The sequence below is a fragment of the Struthio camelus genome, chromosome 1 (genome assembly GCF_040807025.1).
Source record: "Struthio camelus isolate bStrCam1 chromosome 1, bStrCam1.hap1, whole genome shotgun sequence".
Classification (NCBI taxonomy): Eukaryota; Metazoa; Chordata; class Aves; order Struthioniformes; family Struthionidae; genus Struthio; species Struthio camelus.
Window position 1 is genome coordinate 196,681,961 of NC_090942.1, and position 20,253 is coordinate 196,702,213.

At 39.9% G+C, this 20,253-nt stretch overlaps 1 protein-coding gene across 2 annotated transcripts in view; it reads left to right on the forward strand.

The window, feature by feature from the left end:
* CCDC169 (coiled-coil domain containing 169) overlaps positions 1-1,710 on the forward strand; it is a 29,968-nt gene extending 28,258 nt beyond the window's left edge. For both annotated transcript variants that reach the window (XM_068930061.1, XM_068930062.1), the window contains one exon: positions 314-1,710. In XM_068930061.1, the coding sequence (XP_068786162.1) occupies positions 314-416 (103 nt within the window). In that variant the 3' untranslated portion in view covers positions 417-1,710. The remainder of the gene's footprint in view (positions 1-313) is intronic.
* Positions 1,711-20,253: the final 18,543 nt, after the last annotated feature.

Below are 20,253 nucleotides of genomic sequence, written 5' to 3' on the forward strand. Positions count from 1 at the left end.
TGAAAATGGCTCCTTAGCCAGTTATCTTTCTCTGAGCAAATGTTGAGCATTCAGTTCATGTTCTTCAAATGCCATCATTTAGGAAACAAGAAGTAGTCAGGTATAAGATGAGGACTGAGTGTGTACACAGAGTAATTAAATGCTCTGCTGGCCCTCAAACCCAGAAATATACTTATTTTCTCTCTTTCAGGTTTATTAATTAAACATAATAATGTTAATATAAAAAGCATGCAAATTTCTATCAGTTAAGGTTTCTGCAGCATTACGGGGAATGTGACATATTTCATGACTATCTTCACTCATTTTATTTCAGAGGAAGGTGCAGTGTTCCAGGGAATCAGAAGACGGTTGATCCCAAAGAAGGAGCAATTAAAAAGACTGTAGGAGTGAAGCAGCTTCCAAAACTAAAGGGCTGATTTAATGTTCTTGCCAAGAACTTCCAATCACTTTTATTCATGTTTTTATGTATTTAACTGGAAGTTTCTGAATTGAAAGCGAACATACTTGTGCCATATTATGATAACAAACCCAGACTGGCATGTCTTCTTGGCAGCCTTAGAGTAAGTGTTATGCTTTGCCTAGCGGAATTCTTCCTCTAGTTGCCATCTTTGTTCTGGTATCTCTGACCCTTTCCATTCCGCTTCTCGTCTGTGATTCTGGGCGTCAGGGAGTTGGGAGGCTTGGAGAACATTTAATTTCTTCACCAGCTAGATCCTTAGACTCTTTGGCTGCACAGCAGCCATTGAGAACAGCCTCTAACATTTTTGACCTCTCAAATGAGAGGAAAAAGGAAGAGTGATATAACCTGAAATGTAGTCTCACTACCCAAAATAGTAAATCTCTGAAAATTGCATCCAGGAGGCACCCCCATTCAGTATAGCAACAAAGTGAGTCTCTCAAATAGTCTGATGTTGGGATAGCTGAACATTCTTTCATATGGCATTTTAAAAATTGTTTTTTAAAAAATCCAACAGCATAGTTTACTAACCAGTCTGATTTATTACCTGATGTTGTACAGTCCCTTTGCTCTATGAAATTGTGTTATATTCCATGAGCTTTCTTAAACCAGCACAGACGGCAAGCCAGCTCCAGATTGAGCTTTTTTAAAAACTGGCTTGCCACAGAACCCATGTTGACTACCTTCTTCTGTTTGCATGGTTTAGAAGCACATTGCCATTTCCAGCTACTTTAGGCACTAGTTATGGGGAGAAATGAAAGAAAAATTGAACATTTTTAATTGAGGATTGTTCAGAGCATATCTTGTGGAGGAGTTGTTTGTTTTAAACACTACATATGCATTATGTTTCCTGATATGGGTATGCTACTATTTGAAATTTGAACTCTCAGATGAATGTTTTTATCCGCAGTCTGGCTTCCATAAAAATCTCTTCAGTGGGACTGATCCGCATGTTCTCAGAGTTCAAAGTAATCTCTTCAAGGAACAGCAGAACTACTTTGTATTTTCATTCTCAAGCATGTAATCATTATTGCAGTTTAATTACCTACAACATATTAGTCATTAAACTTTGGTAGAATTTTTTTAAATGGCAACAGAAACAATGTTTTGGTAATAAAGCTTCAAACCTCTGGGTTACACCTTAAAAGCTCTTGGCAGAGCAAATGGGATTGATCAGCTGTCCTTTACTATTTTTAAGAGCATTTCTAGCTCTTTGCAGTATGTAATAAAGCTTTTTGTCTCTTTAAGAGCAATACTAATAGTTCCTTATTACTGGCAGCATTAAAGTGAGGTTGTAATTAAACTGTTACAAAAAGATCAATGATGTCATTCTAAAATGCAAGGAAAGAAGACCTGCAGGATTGTACAGCGTATTCATTGCGGAAACCCCATTTTTTTCTCCCACATAGGATGAGACTATAACAGATACTTATGATATTACCATAATGCACCTGGTATCATTCTTTCATAAGCAGGCTGGTCTGCCTGGCCATTTTTTTGCCCGCAGTCACCACTGAAAGCACAGCACAGCTGATTAGGCTAGCACTCTTCTGTTCCTATTTTTCACATGGAAAGTTTCCAGATTTGGATTGTGTTGGCATTTGTCATTGTGGAGAAGGGGAGAGAAAAAAATCACTGTAATGGGTCCATTGGCATGAAAGACAAGGGACATCTGCAGTAGTGAAGGTTATCCAGTTCTTGGATTCATGCAGCAGAAGGTTCTTACTCCTGTCGCTGAATCAAATGTAATAGTCAATGCATTCAGCTCCAGTCCCTCTAACACCTTGAAAGAACCAGAAACTTTGCATGAACATGGCAGAACAACATTTGTTCACAGCAGGAGACGTGAACACCTCCATCAGGAGTAGTGCTCACTGAAGTAACAGTTTTGAAACTTAAAAAGAGACATTTATTGCGTTTGGTACTGTAATGACCAGGGGAGAGGAGACAGCTAGGTCCTTCTTAGTTCCTGTTTCAGCTTGCCAGAACAAGCTCAGAATTTGAAACTCAGTTGTATGGTAATTACTTAAGCCTTAAAATTTATATTTCACCATTTTAATTATGTGTCCAGCTATAGTGTTCGCTATGCAAAATGGTCATAGCTCTGTGCTCTTACTATTTAAATTAGTTTGCATTTCATTTTCCTCTTGTCTTTCTGAACATAAGGGCACTCCAGATGACTAAATGTGGTGAATCAAGTTTCTTTGTAACAGGAAAAAGGTAGTTCTTGGTTTCAGAAGTGTTATTTCTTTTGACCTGAACAAAACTTTTGCACTGTTATGTTTTTTTCTAATAGCTTTCCCAAACCATGTTGGAGTTTGTGTTTTGTTTTATTTTCTGGGAGGATGGACAGGTATTTTGAAATCCCTGGATTTTTTTGGTGAAAGTTTTTCTCACTAGTATTCTGCTGTGCTATGAAATGTTTTTTGTTTATGTTTGAAGCAATGAATAGTTGTGTATCTGTACATAAAATCTCAATGAGGATTTGAACCCATTTAGGAGTAATGAATCCTTCAGTGCACAGTATGTACTATTATTCTCATTTTAGACACGGAAAACTGAATCACAGAGCTTGGCTTTTTAAACTTGGAATGGGACTGTAGTGAAGTCTAGTCTTTCCCCTAATTTAGTGATAGGGTAAGCTTTTATCGTATTGCTAACTGCCAAAAGGTATATTCTGTCTCTTAAAGTCTCTGTGCAGAAAATTCGAAACAGTGGACAATCTAAAGATATGAAAGAGTAGTTGAATTTCTGGTTGCTATGGTCAGTAAGTGAATGGAGGTAAAGATAAGAGGGAGATAGTACCAGAGTTGCAGGTTTGAATATAGCTAACTTCCTGCCTGTAGTACAGAGTGGAACTGGGATTCCAGGCCTGCTCATTGTAGGATAAATGCCCATAATTGATGGACCAAGAAATTTGATCTCCTGACGCTTGGAATTTGAGCGCATGCTTCCTTTATGTGGTTACTCATGTAAGTCCACTGATTTCAGAGGAGTCGTAACTTTGAAGTAACTGTGGCTTTTGAAGTATTTACACTATTGTTGCTGTAAAATGTGAATTAAAAAACTCAAATGCTGGCAAGCAAACATTTATTATTTCCCAAACTACCATTCATTTTTTAAGTCTCATGGTTTAAGAGGGTATTGAGTCTTGATTTTTTCTTTTAATAAATCAGTATCGCAGCACTGCATTTATCTCTATGACAGAATAAAATTAAAATGTTTACTGGATTGATACAGACTGTGTGGTTGATTGTTATGTGATTAGGCAGCACACCCACAGACTCTAGAGAACTTGGGTGATGAGTTTCCTTGTATTCAGGATATTATTAACAATAAGCAGAATATTTCATTGCTTAAATAATTTGTTTATTGATGGGTTCTCCATATAAATAACTGACTAGGTGGCACGGTTCATGGCTTTGCTCACATTCCACCTCTACCAGTAAAGATGAGATGTGTAATTTACCCCTAATGCATTTCCAGTAGTGTAAGCTGCTGCACAGGCATTTTTAGAAATGTAATATAAACAGAGCAGCTAATCAATAAATAAATTAACCCTTAGGTTTTTTCTGCTATACAGTTGCTGCTGTTGCTGCCAGACTGGTGTCAAACACAAGCAGTAATTTGAACCAACCCTGTCTGGAAGCAAAAGTAAGCTGCATGAATAAAAGTCACAGCTAATTGGAACAGTTTTATCTCTTTACATAGGGGTCTCACAGTAGTGATGGACATCCCTGGACAGACAAAGGCAGCAATAGGTTGTACAGGTCACTTTAACTCCCTCTTCCAAAGATACAAATATCGTATGTAGTTCTGTGGACTACGTCTTGGAATCGAGTTCTCCTAGACTTCCCTAATCAGTCCTGTGAGTTACTGACCAAGAACCACACATAGCCCAAATTACCATTACCTTTCTACAGAAGCAGAATGGAGATGGGAGCAGGCTTTCCCAATGGATCTTGGAGGGCAGACTGTTGCATCGCTCTACAGAAGGGGCTTACCCAGGCTGCTGTCCTATCTGAGGATATGGCCAAGAACCAACAACAGCTGAGGTGTTAGGATTGGTTAAGCTCTGAATCCATTCAGGATGCTGTCACATAGGTGACATCCGCAGCAGTCACTCCTCTACATGGCATGCTCTGTGTAGGTGACAGCATCGTAGATCGCATTCTCTTAAAAAGACTATCAGGACTTCACATGTTTCCTCATGAAGTAGAACTGAGGTATATTTTGTGTTCTCTGGCTGGCAAAACAGGTAACAGCTAGTTGGCTTAGCTGTGCCCTTAATATTATCTTACAGAAACTTTTTGTGGTACTTGTAACTGCCTTTAGCAAGCTCTAAGATGTCCTTACTATGACCAGACAAGTTGACACGTCACCGGATAGCAATGAGAAGAGGTATGCCTGATAGTAGTAATACAGCAGCAGGAATTGCGCTCTCCATCCACAGTTTAGAGCTGAGGACTGGAAAGGAGAGAAGGGAGAAGTGTCCCTTTAGCATAGGCCCATTATGAACATCGCCACTTCTCCCTCTAGAGAGGCAGATTGTTTGTAAGGCCTATGCTGAACAGTTTTGCCTGTTACAACCCAACACAAAACAGGTCTGAAAACACAGTACTGACTCATTGCAGGTGCTCCAGTGCAGCTGGAGATGCTAATCAGTTGCTTGTGCCTGGGGTACCTGAGCAGTTTCTAAAGGTGCTTAGAGTATGAGTTGGGCTTCCGGGTATAGGCAATGCAGTTTCTTCACCTCTTGCAGCCAGGAGTGCTCTGGTGCCTTGGCCTGGCCTCTGTCTGAGCATCTCCACCGTCCCATCTGGATTAGATAGCAAAAGGCTCCCAGGTGCTGTCTTCCCTAATCTAAGCAGCATACCTTCAACTGCAGTCTGGTAAAGCTCGTGGACTCTAATCTCCATGTAACTCCTATCTCTCCCTTTGTTGCCTGAGCCACCACAAACTCTGCTTCAGGAACCCATCTGTAGAGTAGAGAAAAGAGTATGTTCCTGGAGCTGAGAAGTGATATGAGATGAATACACCAATGCTGGAAGGAAGCCAGCTGGTAAAGATACAATGAGCCTAGATAAGCCCAACCAAAATCAAATGGATTTTCTTTTTCCTTATAACACAAAAAAGGAAAACTAACATTCTGCTATCTTGGTGCTGAAACTTAACAGCTGTTACTGCTGCATCTTACTGAAAAAGTTACCAGTCAATGGTCATGTCAGGGTATTGCCCAATGAACACATGCCAGTATTATGACACCAGTTGCTGTGTAAATCTTGACAAAGAAAAAAATACCAGCCATGAAGAGAGAAGAATCCTTTGTAAGGTGTGGCTGGGAACGCTCCTGGCTCACCCCACCACACTGTACAACAGGCGCTTCTTCCTGCAGCTGTCTGATCGCTCCTCACAACTAGCAAGGGTGTTGTGGGGAATCTGCTAAGGAATGATGTGGTTTAATCAAGCAACACAGGCTGGAGAGCAAAGAAATCAGACACAGCTGAAGGGTTATTTTGGGAGAAGGATGAAGCAATATGGATGTTCCCCTTTGACTCACTCTGTGCCATTTAGGAATACAATACAGATATGCCTTGAAAAAGGAGCAGAAGTGGAGAGGAAGTAAATTAAAGCTCGGGAATTGTCAGTTGCAGCTTGGTGCTTTAAAGTCGTACATCTCAGTGTGAAATAATCACTGTAAATGCCAAGTGTAGTCAATGGCAAGAAATAGGTACTTTCAGGGATGTTTCTACTCTCTTATTAAGAGACATTTAAAATGGGTCAGATGATTCATCTACTGGACTTCTCTCCATTGACTAGAAAGAGTCTTGAGGATGGCAAATTCAGAATAAGCTATCTGATACATAGTTAGGTAGGCTGAATCCTGTGCTAGACAAAGTCTTTCTTTTGCTTGGTCTGTTTAGGTGGTACCCACAATCAGTAGAGAGCCGGAGCCAAGAAGAAATATTGATCTGCAGCTTGACTCTCCCTTGGGTCTATCTCTACCTCATCTATACCATGTTTACAAGGCCCACTGATACATTCCCATGTTACAGCAGCACTTACCAGGACAAATAATCTTATTTTTTGTTCCCTTCAAATAGACTTGGTAAGTAAGTTTTGCGTACTTTTGAAAGCAAAATAAGTGCTAATATTATTCTAAAACAAAAGACTTCTCTAAAGCCTATGGAACTCCAATATAAAGTTGGAAAAATTCAGCCCATAGACCAATTTACTACACCTCTTAGGGGAAATGTGATGTAATCATACGATAGGAATCAGTAACCTAGAGATCAATAATTTTGTGTGTTCTTGTCTCTTAAAAAGCTGAGCTAGGAATTTACCAATGACAAGTCAAATTATTGGCTGGGCAAATACATTCCTGGAGGATTAAAATAGTTCACGAGTACTGCCAGGTCTGCAATTGCTGACAATATAATTTCATTAATATAATATAGTTTTAGGGCAAGGAAAGTTTATCCAAATGCACTATAACTGTTGTGATGACATCATCTGCCGTGCCTCAGACTATCATCAGAAGTCATTTACTTCTTTTTCTGGCCTAGCGTCTCTTTTGGATACTGAGCAAAGAAGACAAATGCTGCTCTTGTGCTGTCTCCTACATCCTGGCTCAAAGGAGTGCTTGTGCAAGAACCTTGTGTAAGGAAAGAAGAGAGTATGAAAGAGTTGAAAAAGCACATTTCTGTGCTGCGTTTTCTACTTGGAACATCTGAACATCTGACATCCACTTGGGACATCTAAAAAAACTATTGCACCATGCTTTGCTCACTGCCATCTTGGTTAATATTTCTTAATATTTACAAATATCTCTTCAGTGGCAAATGTTTCTGAGCGTCCCTCATAGACATGCAAGACTGGGTGAATAATGGGAATTCCTAACAATCCAAATCAACAAAAACAAAATGCTTGCCAGAGAGAGAACTGTTATGACACGTACCTCTCTCCAACCCAACCAAAATTAGAAGACCAAACATTCCCTATTACAGAACATCATTCTAATTCCGTGGCTATTGATGCTGGAACTCATTTAATTGTTAGGAATGAAAACCAAAAGGAGATAAATTTTCCAAAAAGGTATTGGACACCACTTTTCTTTCATTAGTCTTGGTTATCCCTATACAGACTTTTCCAACAAAATCGAGCCTGCAAATGTAGTTAATTAAGCATAATCACTTGAATACCTGGTTTGTATACTTCAGTATTCTTTTTACCAGGTTTGTGAAAATGGAACCATTTGTACTCAGTTTTAAGCAATCTTCAGTCATAGCTAACAACAGTTGACAACAGGAGCTATCTCATTCTTCATTGTAGTGTCACTGATCTGGGTGGTATCTGAGAACTTGAGGCCCGTAGGCTGGAAAAAATGCTGGTGCTGGATGGAGGCAAATCACCTGGAGAATGCACAGGTATAGCACTGGCAGGCTAAGCAGAAGAAATGAACTCTAAAAAGGGACTGGACCATCCAGTGCATGGTGAGCTCACCGGCACATCTATCTTCCTACAGTTGCATCCAGTTTGGCTTTGCTTTTAAACAGCCAAACAGTGGGACCTCCTTTATTTCCGTTCTCAGGCAAAAGATCAGTGTCCCAAGCGTTACAAGGAGGCAATGCTGACAGTGTCCGTTTCTATTTCAGCCTACATGGATTTCAACTTCCAGAGTGCAAATCTTTTACTGTAAGGTTCAGAGGAAGCATCTGATTGCAAATATCTGGGCTCTGCAAAATCTGCTTTTGGGCCATTTAAACTGTGTATCATTGCACTGAGGGACACTTTTCAAAGACTTAGACCTAGACATGCCAGCTCTTTGCATTGGAGCAGTGTGTCCAGGCCCTGGGGGCACCACCAGCGCTGCCTCTCCCTGCCTACCCCCCGGGGCCTCCCCCACCCTGCCCAGCCCCAAGCCATCAGTTCAGCCCAGCCTGGGGCCATCAGTTCCTGGCCCATGATGGCCAGCTCCAGCCCTGCCATGGCCCAGTCTCAGCTCATCCCTTTCCCTGCAGTAGTGCCCGATGCCCAAGGCTGGAGCTGCCCCAGCTGCCCTGGGCTGTCCTGCTCCCTCGCGGGCAGTGGGACAAGCCCCGAGAAGCCACCGTCCCTGCATCGCCTGGCAGTGTCACATGCAGAGTCACCTTCAGAGAGGCTGGGGACACTCCACGGCTCCTGGAAATCTGGAAACCAGAAATCATTTGGTAACAGAGGTCACTGGCCACTGCCAGTGCTGTCAGGTTTGTTCTTGTTGATAACAATGACATAAATAACAGCTCACTAAAAGGCAGAAGTGATTTACTTTAAGCACTTTAGCACCTGCTGTTACTCATTAAGGGATTATCATGGCCCAGATTGTTACTGGCAGTCCAGTGTTTACCCTTTCAGCATATGGCACGTTTGTGCGCGTTACCTCATAACGTTGGGTTCATGTACTTAGTCTGGCCTCCTCCTGGCTCCCAAGGCCTTCATGCTAAGATTTCACATGAAACTTGAAGCCACATGTCCTGGAGGTGGGACAATTAGTAGAAAATTTAACAATTACAGCTACATGCATGCTATTAATGTTTAATGTCAGCGTTTGACAGTATATCATGATTTAAAACACTAGATATGGCATTTCACGCTATCCCCCAGGGCTGGATTTCAGGGATGGAGCCCTAGCAGTTTTCATGGCAGATATTCAACAAACCTTGCTAAAAAAAAATCTGTCTCAGTCCCCCTTCTAGTCTCCCCTTCCTACTTAATTGCTGTAATTGCTTGTTCTTCTGTTCTCCAGTACCTGAGGCAGATATTTCCCACCTTAGCATTTTATAGTTTTACAGTACTGCAAACTTATTCCTTAGTCTCATTTTATTTAGATTGGTCACCTTCAAGACTGAGTCATAGAAGAGTTCAGCTGATTTTTTTTTTTTTTTTGGACTGGTAATTTCCTGGCACCATCTGTTTCCTAATGCCAGCACAGGCCACAGAGGTGCCTGCTATGCCTTTGCTGAACCATGTATCACTATCAACATCCTCTCCTCTCCCTGCTCTTACCATCAAAACATTCACTGAAGATTACTTGAATTTTACTGCTTAATAGAGCTACATGGGCTATATGTGGTCACTAATCTGGTCTCAAGGAACTATTATTTAGGAACACTGCCAATGGCATTTTCCAAAGAGGAAATAAGGAATGGTCAGATTCAGAAAATGGAAAAGAGAGTGTGCTAACAACAGAGAGGCCCTACTTCTTTCCCAGCCAAAGCTGTTTGTGAGGAAAAGCTCCAATGATATGAGGAAAAAAAGAAAAAAAAAAAAAAGTGAGCAAAAGCAGAGAAGGGAAACAATGTAAATAGAAGTTAAAATCATACTTAAAAAACATCCATCACTTCTTTGGGGCTGGTCTACATAACAACATCCTATATTACTCTTGGGCAAAGTTATCTAAATAATAGGTTTATGGAATGAAAACTGGTCCATAAAAACTTTGGTGTGAGATATTTTGGAGGGAGAGTTTAACATTTTTATACAACATCATAGTATAAAACTTCATATGAACTTCAATTTAAAACAAGCATTGGTATAAAGCAGGGGAAGAGGAAGAAGGTTACTCTGTACAAAATCTTGAAAGGTTTACTTAAGAAATACCTTTTGAGGTCTATTTTAAATCTAAAATATGCTCAGAGGTAAGGAAGATACTTCTGCTACACATGAAAAGAGGCTTACTGAGGTCATAATTTATTTACTTGCAAAGATAAAGCTTAAGTTTAATGAGCTCCTTGAATTCACATATAAAGAAAGAAAAAAGGAGGAGAAAATTTTCTAAGTAAACCTATAGTGTAATATATTGGCATTTCTTTTTACGTGTGGAGGCTTAGCTGAGGTACTTACCCAATATATCTGTGCAAAGGATGTCTAACAGAAGAATATCTATTTGACAGAATTCCCAGGAGAATTTTTCAGGGACATTTTAAAAAGAGGGTGAATCAGAAAATAATACAGAACGCATTGTTAATGTTTAGGTCTAAAGCTAGATTTTCAAAGGACTTTGCAGATTCAAAGAGGGCTTAAATCATACGGGGCTTGACATTTAGATTCCAGAAAGGGAATTCATGATGCTAAATCTGTCACTGATGTTTTCTGTACATTGAAAGGGGAAAGTTAGAAATCAAAGGATGAGATTTGAAGCACTCAGATGCTGACTGGAGAGAAGCCTGAGCCAGCCAGCCAGTAGGCCAATTACCAGGATGGTGACCAGGAAGGGTGAAGCGCTCCCTTGAAATGTTTTTTATCTTATTCAAATCAAGAAGGTACGCTATTTCTGGGAATTGCTTCAGTTTTAGTTATTGACCATTTTATGATAAAGTACACATTAACCAGAAAATTCTTTGCTCTACATCCCTCAAAAATCCTGGAACATTTCAGCCTTTTGATGGTTTGTTGTTAATAAGAGTTTCCTACAGTACAAAAATAAATGCATCACCGATACCATTGCATGTATGTAGCAACATACATATTTTCCCCAGTCATTCAGAATTTGTTGGTGTTTGACAAACAGAAAAACTGTGTTAAATTGTCTTTTTTCATATGCCTCTTTATGTTATGAAATATACATGTACACAAGAAGACTGGAAGTAATCATAAGCAAGTGAAATGGAAAAGTCTCCCTCTTACTGAGGAGCTGAGAGGGTCTGTGTAACCTTTTCACCCTCTCGCTGGGGAATCAACAGTTCTAGTATGTACGCTCCCTGTGAGGACCATTTTTAGGTTGTTTCTAGGTTCACTCTTCCTCGTTGTTGTTGCCCATGAAGCATTAGTTTAAATATAACATGTCAGTCTCCCTCTTCTGGTTTTTAAATAACCTTTAACACAACTTAAAAAGCCTGAAGTAGGGATTTTGACAAATCTTAACAGAACCGTGATATTAAAAGCATTTTGTCTATGAGCTGACTAGACAAGCCGGTGACTTTCTGGAAGGTTAAGTCTAGGCTTCTTCAGTGTGTGCAGAAATACCGGTAGATTTTTCGTTCCAAGTATGGCACTGCTATCGGCCATTTCTTTTTCTGCACATCTTGTCCTGCATGTTTAAACTAAGAGTGTGGTGAAAGCAGTAAAGGTGTCAATATCATAGGTGAATGCTAAAGTTACTTTGAGGCACCTAATTCTTAACTGGGTACTGTGATCACAAAACTAAAAAAATGCAACTGGTTTTTGAGGAAAAGCTGCATGACTTTTCTATTAGAAAAGGGAGAAAATCAAAGTCAGCCTGGAGGGCATCTGTCATGTCTAGGACTGCGGCTTCTCTATAATAAGACACAACTGACTGACTATGGAAAAAAATGGAAACAGAACAAAATGTTGATGCTTGTAGCTCTAAAAATGCATGTTTTATTTCCCACAAAAAATACTAAAAAACTGTCTATGGGAAATACTTCATACCAAAGTTTTTCAGTGGCTTACATGACTACAATTCCTCACTAGCTATTCTGTTTACGAGTCTTGCGTCTGTCCTCAAATTTCCAGGTAGAAGTCGCCATTTCAGTTGTTGAAAGTAGTGTTTCCAGTACTGAGTACAGCAATGTAATACAGGAATTATTTTCTGTGAGTATCTATTGCCTTCACAATTAACCATGTTCCCACGGCAGTAGCACTCAGTGGGGAGTGCATGCTCAGTACGGCTGCCTCTTGGAGGAGATTTGCACTGTAGGAGAAAACTTGAGGATAATATACGAAAAAAAAACACCTCAACTTGGCAATACTTTAAATTTTGTTCTCAGGTGACCTCTATTGAGTTGAAAGACTATTTTTTTGGTTTTGTAATGTGAGGATTTTCTTTGTTTTTGCTGTATTATACTCTTAACGATCAGGTACATTCTTCAGGCCAGTGAGTGGAAATTGCAGTAAATCTGTACAGCTCCGTGAATATGTGGTGCCGTCCCAAATGGCCTGCATCCCATTCATCTGAATGGAGCTCTTGGGAAAATGTTTTTGAAAGGAGAAGTGGTTCAGCCAAAAATAGATTGTTGCTTTGAAATTTGCCTTCTAAAGGCCACTAAGTAATCAACTTAGCCCCTTTGACTGGGAGGAAACCTACTTAGCTCTGGGTTAGTATGTGTACTAATGACAGTAGAGGAGTATACTTTGCAAAGCTGGACAGAAAGTTCCCAGGTAATGACCGTGACCTTTTTCCTTTAGAACAAGACATTTCATCAGGTGAATATTGAACAGCCAGCTCTTGCTTTGGCATACAGTACCTCTTGAGGTGGCATCACTGGAGGTCGCTCTCTAGCCTAGATGTCCATAATTCGGATACGAATTGTGTCAATAAGGCTCCACAGTGCTACTGAAGTATTTACCTTAGGGCTTCATTTTAGTAAGATGATGCTGAATAGGGGATGATCCTATAATTAGGACACTAGGCTGGCTGTAGGAGATGATGATGATATGGTGACTCAATTTCTCACTTGCCGGTGGGATAACAACTGTTTCCTGTGGGTGTTAGAAGGACTATAATTCTGTGATGTTCTAGAGGAGTCTCCATCGCCGAGTGACAGGCATCACTGGTAAAAATCTGCAAATGAGCCCATGCCTTCTATCTCAGAAAGATGAAACAAGATAATTGAATGAATGGTGAAAATTGTACACACTTGCATTTTTTGTACACCAAAAATTGGGTTATCTAAGTTATTGGCTGGCCCCCAGCAAGATGTAATATCTAGATTTTATTAATGATTAGTTTCCTGTGAGCTATTCAGGTCACCGACTGCTTCTGCAGCACAGTAGAGCCCTAATCCTGTTTCTTTGTCACAGAAGTTTCTAACAGTCTAAACCAAATGAGTTTCATAGAGTGAACAGAATGCTGGCAAGTTAATCAGTATTCGTCATTATCCCTTCCTGAAGAATAAATCTCATTTCTCAATGGCAGAAAGACCTTTAGCTGGGGTAAAATAGGCCAGTCCACCTTTGCAATGAAAAGGACAACCTGATGTGAAAATATTTGCTCTCTTCTTCAGCATACAACAGGCATAATTTTAAATAAATGACTTCAAAACCTGGTACATTAAACTTCAGGAATTCCTTTTCTACTAGTATGAGAACTGGACAAAATATGCTATTTTATCATAGCTAAAATGGGTATGGATATTTTATTATGACTGAATCACTGCCAAAAGAGCTTTGGATTAGAGAGACAAGCCTGACTGAAACTGTTGACTGTACCGGGAATATTTTCAGTTCCCTCTTCGTCATTGGTTCCCTTGCTCTGCCTTTCTCCATAATTTTTACAGGAAAAAGAAGGGGTTTTTTGCTTCAGATTTCAGTCTATAGTGCTCTCAGGTTATTCGTTAGTGTTCATGGATGCCTCTTGTGAAGGAATTTCTTCTTAGTGTGCAAAGCAAGACCAGCACAAAATACTAAAAGACAGAAAATAGCTTTATGTTAAAACTAATAGGGAGCAAATGGGAAGTGGTAATGATAATATGTAAAGAAACTTCACTTTTTAAGTGGCTTTTCACTCGATGGCATCCTTTAAAGTAAACATTTATGCTTCCTAGCTTAGCTGAATCTTATTTCAGTTGAAACTCTGCAGGCTTCTCAGTCTAAGCACGGCGATCCACCCACAAGAAACAGCTTGCAGACTCAGACCTTTAGCTAGAAGAGTTAGCTGACTTCTGTCAGTCAGCCTGCCTGTATATACTTTCCCTACTCTCTTCTTAAAATAGCAGTAGCTGGCTGAAATGTAAGTGATCTCTGCATGATTTATATTCATGGGGGTGGGGAAGGGGCAGAAATAATAAAATGAATTCATAAGCCTGGTTGGGCACCATTAAATACACGTCTTGATTCTCGTGTATATTAGCCATTCATATATGGTATACGGTTGCAGAGTTCACAGTAAACGCCTTTCAAATGGATTTTGACATTTAAAGGTCAAGTGGCACCAACATTCATCGAGAGAACATGATCAAAGAAAAATTGATACTCAAATTGAGGCACAGGAGGAGAAATTAAGGAATAATAAATGCTACAGTAGCTTGCCATTGTGCTTGTCAATTTATTTTGAAGATCTGCAGGTAAAGCTTTTCTTGTCATGCACTATGAAATAGATTTCTAAAAGTGACATAAAGATAAGCCTCTTGGCTGAAAAATGGCTACAACACCTGCCTGTTAGAGATCAAATAGCCAAGGTAGCTTGAAAAGTGGAGATAGCAACAAAAGATTCATATGATACAGCTCTGCCTTTGCTGCCTTCTGCTTCCTTCTTCAAAGAATGGAGAAGTGAACTAACCTTACCTGTGATCCATGTTCTCCTCCATCTCTTTTCTTTTCTTTTCTTTTCTTTTTCCTTTGATAATTTTTCCTTTTTTTTCAACAGACAATTAGATAAACCGGTATTTTTAGCACAATGTGTTTATGAAGCAAGGAGAACCAACTGAGTCGTAATGGGCCCCTATTCAACTTAAAATTTGCTGGATTCTGCTAGAAGAGGAGACTGTGTATGCACAATATACTGTCATTTGCACAGCATAAAGGAAATGAAACCTTTTTTTCTGAGCTCTTCTTGTTACAGCACTTTTATAATAGTCATAGTCAGAGCAAAAACCTTCAGGAAGATATGTAAACATTTTTCTAAATTCGTTTTGTTACGTAAGAACTGAAAGGTGAAACAAACTGTTCCCTCATCCCAGAACAAAAATAGACCAACATTACAAATGAGGGATGAAACTCTAAACTTCTCAAGAAATCTGTTTATGATTAAACCGAAAGTGTGGTTTCTCAGCTCGACATTATCCATGTCTTTATGTCTGTAAATCACAATTTGGCATCTACTTTTCCACCACACCTAACTCACCTGAGAATCTTCCTGCAACAAATATTGCTAGAATGAATCTTTAAGCAGGATTTTTAAAAGGCTGACGTTAGGGTAGACGGGAAGAAAAACTATAGAACTGCAGCAATTGTTCACAGGCTTTCTCTCCCAGCTTTTGGTAGGACAAAAGGGGAGGCCCATCTTCTTTCATGGCATTTTCAAACTTCCAATAATGAGTTAGCAAGAAGTGTATCCTTGTGAGCAAAACACTGTAACTACAGAATTTATTAGAGTACTATCATGTACATCACAGCAATGGTGTTTTGAAACTGTACCACACTTTGGCAGGGGAAGGAGACTATGCACCTTAAATAATTCCAAATATTTAAGATGTCTACAAAAAAAAAATCACAGTGAACTGTCTCTGGCAGAGTATAATTTTTCACTTCACTGTGGAGAATGTAAAGTGAAGGATAAATGATTTTCAAACTCATAATTGGTAGGGCTATTATTATTTTTGCTAAGTTTCCAAATGCTGGTTGTACAGTCTTGTATTTAACACAGAGTAATGAAAAGAGTAAATAGTAAACACTATAGATGAATGGTTGAATATTAGTGTCTCCTTTGTAAAAAACGTATAAGAGGAGGCAATATACTTAAGTTGATTGAGCTTAAAAAATTGGATTCTGCTGGATAGGTGGAAAAAGCAGTAAAACATATGGAAGTGAAGTGACAGGAAGCAACAAGCAATTCTTCTAGATGGTAAATGCTAACTTTTTTTTAAGCAGTGGAGTTATTTTGCCTTCTGACGTATTCACTTCTGATATTTTAAGACTCATACCTGTATGAGTTAAAGAAAATGTTGCCAGTAACTATTTAATCAAAATGTTGTAACTTCTGAGAGGATCAGTCTTCAAGGAGCCTAACAATTTTGCCTATGAAGTCCTCCGCAGTCATACAAAGCCATGGCATGCGGAGTAAAACCTTTTTGTGTTTCTTGGGAAGAGCCAGCGCTGCTTTCCTTCTACAAAAAGAAACCAAGATGGTGATTGTTGTTGTTAATGCGCTTTTAGTGCATTTAAGCAACTACTGCAACACAGTTTGCTTTCAAGTCAGTCAGGTGAACATAACACACACAAGAAGAGGATTCTAGTCAGTGCATAACCTGTCCCTTGTCAGGAGTGATTTTCCGTAGTCTTACACTAAGCTGGGTTGTTGCTCTGGGCTGTTTGTGTGACTATACATGTAATTATAAAGGCACCGAGGATATGAAGATCTATCACAGATGCTCTCTGAGGCTGAGTCCCTGGGCAGGCTGCTAGGAGTACCCAGAGGTACTCACCGCAGGTCCCACACTTGTGCCTTTCTGTGCACAGTGCTTTTCAGAAACGGGGGCCAGAGCTGTGGCTGAGGATTATCTGTCCAACAAGCTGGAGCACACACTAGAACACAGCTCTCTGAAATTTAATAAAAATGACCACGTAAAAGCCACTGAGGGAGATTTTTCACTCCTCACCGTTGCCAAAGGAGCTATATGCCAAGAAGCAAGGCAATATGAGACAGCAGCAAGTCAGTAGCAATACCACAGTCAAAGAAACATCGATAGTTGTAACACTGCTTTATGAGATTCAAATCAGATTTGATTTCAGTGGCATTTTGTTTTTCATTCACGAACCAGCAGGGACAGATAATCAGGTTTAAAGATTCTTTGAGCACTGATGTAGGCTGCCATTTGTCTTGAGGATCCCGCTACGGACCTTAGCAGAGCTGGCTTATACGCAGTGGATGACTGGGTTTTTTTTTTTTTTTTTTCTTTACACAAGTGCCTATCTATCTTCACTTTTCTATCAGCTCAGCCAGCCAGCCAGCCTGCAGCCTGCACTCAGTGGGAACAAAACACTGAAGAGTAAACCAGTCACGGTTAAAAAGCACTGGTTATTCTTTCCTTGGTGGTGGATGAGTGCAGGTTGTTCTGATGCAGGAGTTCTTCATGTCAGAATCCCATTTTCCTCAATGACTGTCTTAGAAGGAAATCCTAACTTCAGCCCTCAGTCCTGCACAAAATATGTCACTCTTGGCTGCCTTTCAAAGTAAGTGTCAAAACGTGTGTGAGTACGTGGCAGAATCCTCATTTCTCCGTGTTTGTATGTTGAGCCGCACTAAGCCGGAGGTTTTCACGAGTGAAGGCACCCTATGACTGCAACATGACACAGTTATCAGAGATATGGCAAAATCTTACTGTTCAGGATTTGCTTCTTCTTTTTGAAAAAGATTGTAACCTAAGGTGCATCAGACTCACTCTTCGGGGGGAAATCAACATATGGTTCAGAATTTGGAGGGGGCTCTATTTCACACAGATAGAAGGCCTGCTGATCACTCAAAGTGCGACATCTAGCTGATCTGAATCTAGTCATTCCCAACTGTTGCTAAATTTCTGCAGGAAAGTGAGCCAGGAAGGAGAAAGACTGCTTGGTATGTACATCTTGGAAGAGTGGGGCAAAGAAAAAAAAAGACCCTACATGAGAACGTACAGGAAGAATGGAGGGGTCCTGGATCAGGAACTACACTAATGTGTTGCTATTACTTCCAGCTGCAGGCTGTAGTGAGCTGCACTATAAACCTTGAACAGGAAGGATAACTATTCAGTATGTTGCCATGCTATACACTTTTTTTGACTAAATCCTGGTATATGTGAAATCATGTTTAAAATGTTACTTTGGTGAACTCCAGTAAAGTAACCTTAGGCAGAGTTAGAAAGTTTGGTTTCTTTCAGTTTTCCTGTATTGAGCAAATTACCCAGTTTATCAGTCTATAAGGGAGGTGATCAGTCCTCAAGGTGGGAGGACAGTCTTAAGTTCCACCACTATCAAGTTAAGGAAGAGAGAGAGTTGCTTCTAGAAGCTGATTTGAGGCACGCTGGATTTTCCACTGAAGTTTCCCTCTCACCTTTGACTATAGAAGGAAGCTCAGTTTAGTGCTGAAAGTTAATAGTCATAAATCTGCATGAGGCTATGCTGAATGAATGGAAGGTAAAGGATACATGGAATGTAAAGACCAGGTAGATATATGGGATGTAAGGATATCAGGTTTGTAAGAATATCTCATTAATGGCTATTCAGCATAAAAGACTAGGACAAGAGACAGGAGAAGTAAACAACACCCAGATACACAAATCCTAAGGAACAGGGGATAACAGAGGCAACGCCGAAGAGCACTCAGGTCATTGACTGACAGGCCTCTGAAGAGACCACACCAAGCCTTGAGGAGGTTCAACCAGGACTTTGTAACTAGTAAGAAGGGGGAAACAGGTGTACCCTGGGTCTTATGGGAAAGAGTAAACTAATTATGGGGTATCTGAGAGGGCTTGTGGGATTGTGTAAAGCTTAGTGCAGGATGCTTTAAAGGAATTGTGGAAAAATATGAAACTAATTATGGCATTATTAAGGGAAGGGTCAAAGATGAGGAAAGGAATGGATCAGGGAGGAAGAAGCACAGGAGAATGGAGAGGAGGAGGAATAAAAGGGGACAGGCATGTGTAAAAAACCCGCTGGTCTGGCCAAGCTCTGCACCTGATCACTGCAGTCCATCCTGCCTTCTTACTAAACTCTGTTCCTAACTGTTTTCCTTGCTAAGAGTGTTCCTTATTCTGTGTGTGTGAAGGGGTGTGTGTGTGTGTGTGTGTGTGTGTGTGTGTGTGTGATGCTCGCAAACGACAAGCCAGAATATGATAAGAGGTCTGGCAGCCAGCTACTGGAGAGACCATAGGTCTGGGGCCCAGATACTGGAGATCCCTGGGGTCTGTAACCATTGGAGCCAAGATGTCTTCAGGCAAGAAATCCACAGAACGTATTCGTTCAAAGCAGAGGTTCTCAGGAGAAGGTGAGATAATGGTCTCTACAGATTAGATCATATCAACTAGAGTTCATACTATGCTAAGAGGATTACAGTCATACCTTCTAGTGTAGTAAATAGTTTGCTCTGAATTATTTAACAATAGGAATTCACTAGGAGTAACAAATGCTAACAAAATCACAGTCTCTATCCTGACGCTAAAAGAAGCACGAAAAAATGTTAAGCACTAGTGAGAAATTAAAAGATTCTTTAATTCCACTTCTTCTGGGACTGCCAGCATTCTTGTCATTTGAAAATGCCTCACCAGTGTCTCTCAAGGACCTTTATTCTCCCTTTGTTCTCCTTAGGGAATCTCTCATTAAGCTTTACAGGGTCTTATATCTTTCCCCAGATAACACTACAGAGCACTGCAGCGCACAGTTTGAAATACATACTTATGCATATAGAGTTTATCAGGGTAAAGCAAATTTTGCAATTCGCTCAATCAAATTCTTAAGCATTATTATATAAATGTGCTATCTTTAAATGTCTAACTATCTGGGTAGGGTAAAATATTGCCTTATTTATTTTACTCAGTTTACTTATGACATCACCAACTTAAACATAAACTGAGAGTCAGATTAAAAAACATATTGAAGTATCTAATTCTCATTAAAATAATGGCAGCTATGTGTGTGAGTTTCTTGAGTGTAAATGATTATTCAGATAACATTCTTTAATTGAGGTTTATCTAAGTTAAGGAGCTGAGGACTTGTCTCTTGACATCTTTTAATGTACTGAATGACAGCTAAGTGTGTGGGTTTTCATCACCTTGATTACCCTTGCCATCAGCAGGAGAAACTGCACTGCAAGTAATAATAGCAATAATAAGACTAGTTCTTTTTTTTTCAGGCACAGCACTGTCAGTTTGCAGAGGAGTGAAATTCATGCCGGTGAGAAGATTACAGACTGTTTAGACTACCATCATTTGTGATCCATGGAGAACTTGTAAGCAATATATTCTGCTGGTAATACCAGCATAACTGGAATAAAAATATCTAGTAGCACCTTGTTTTCCTGAAGTGGTTTTAACTACCCATGCCTACAGGCAATAAATGAAGCTATCTCTAAGTATCGCGAAGTAGAACACACATCAGACTCATAA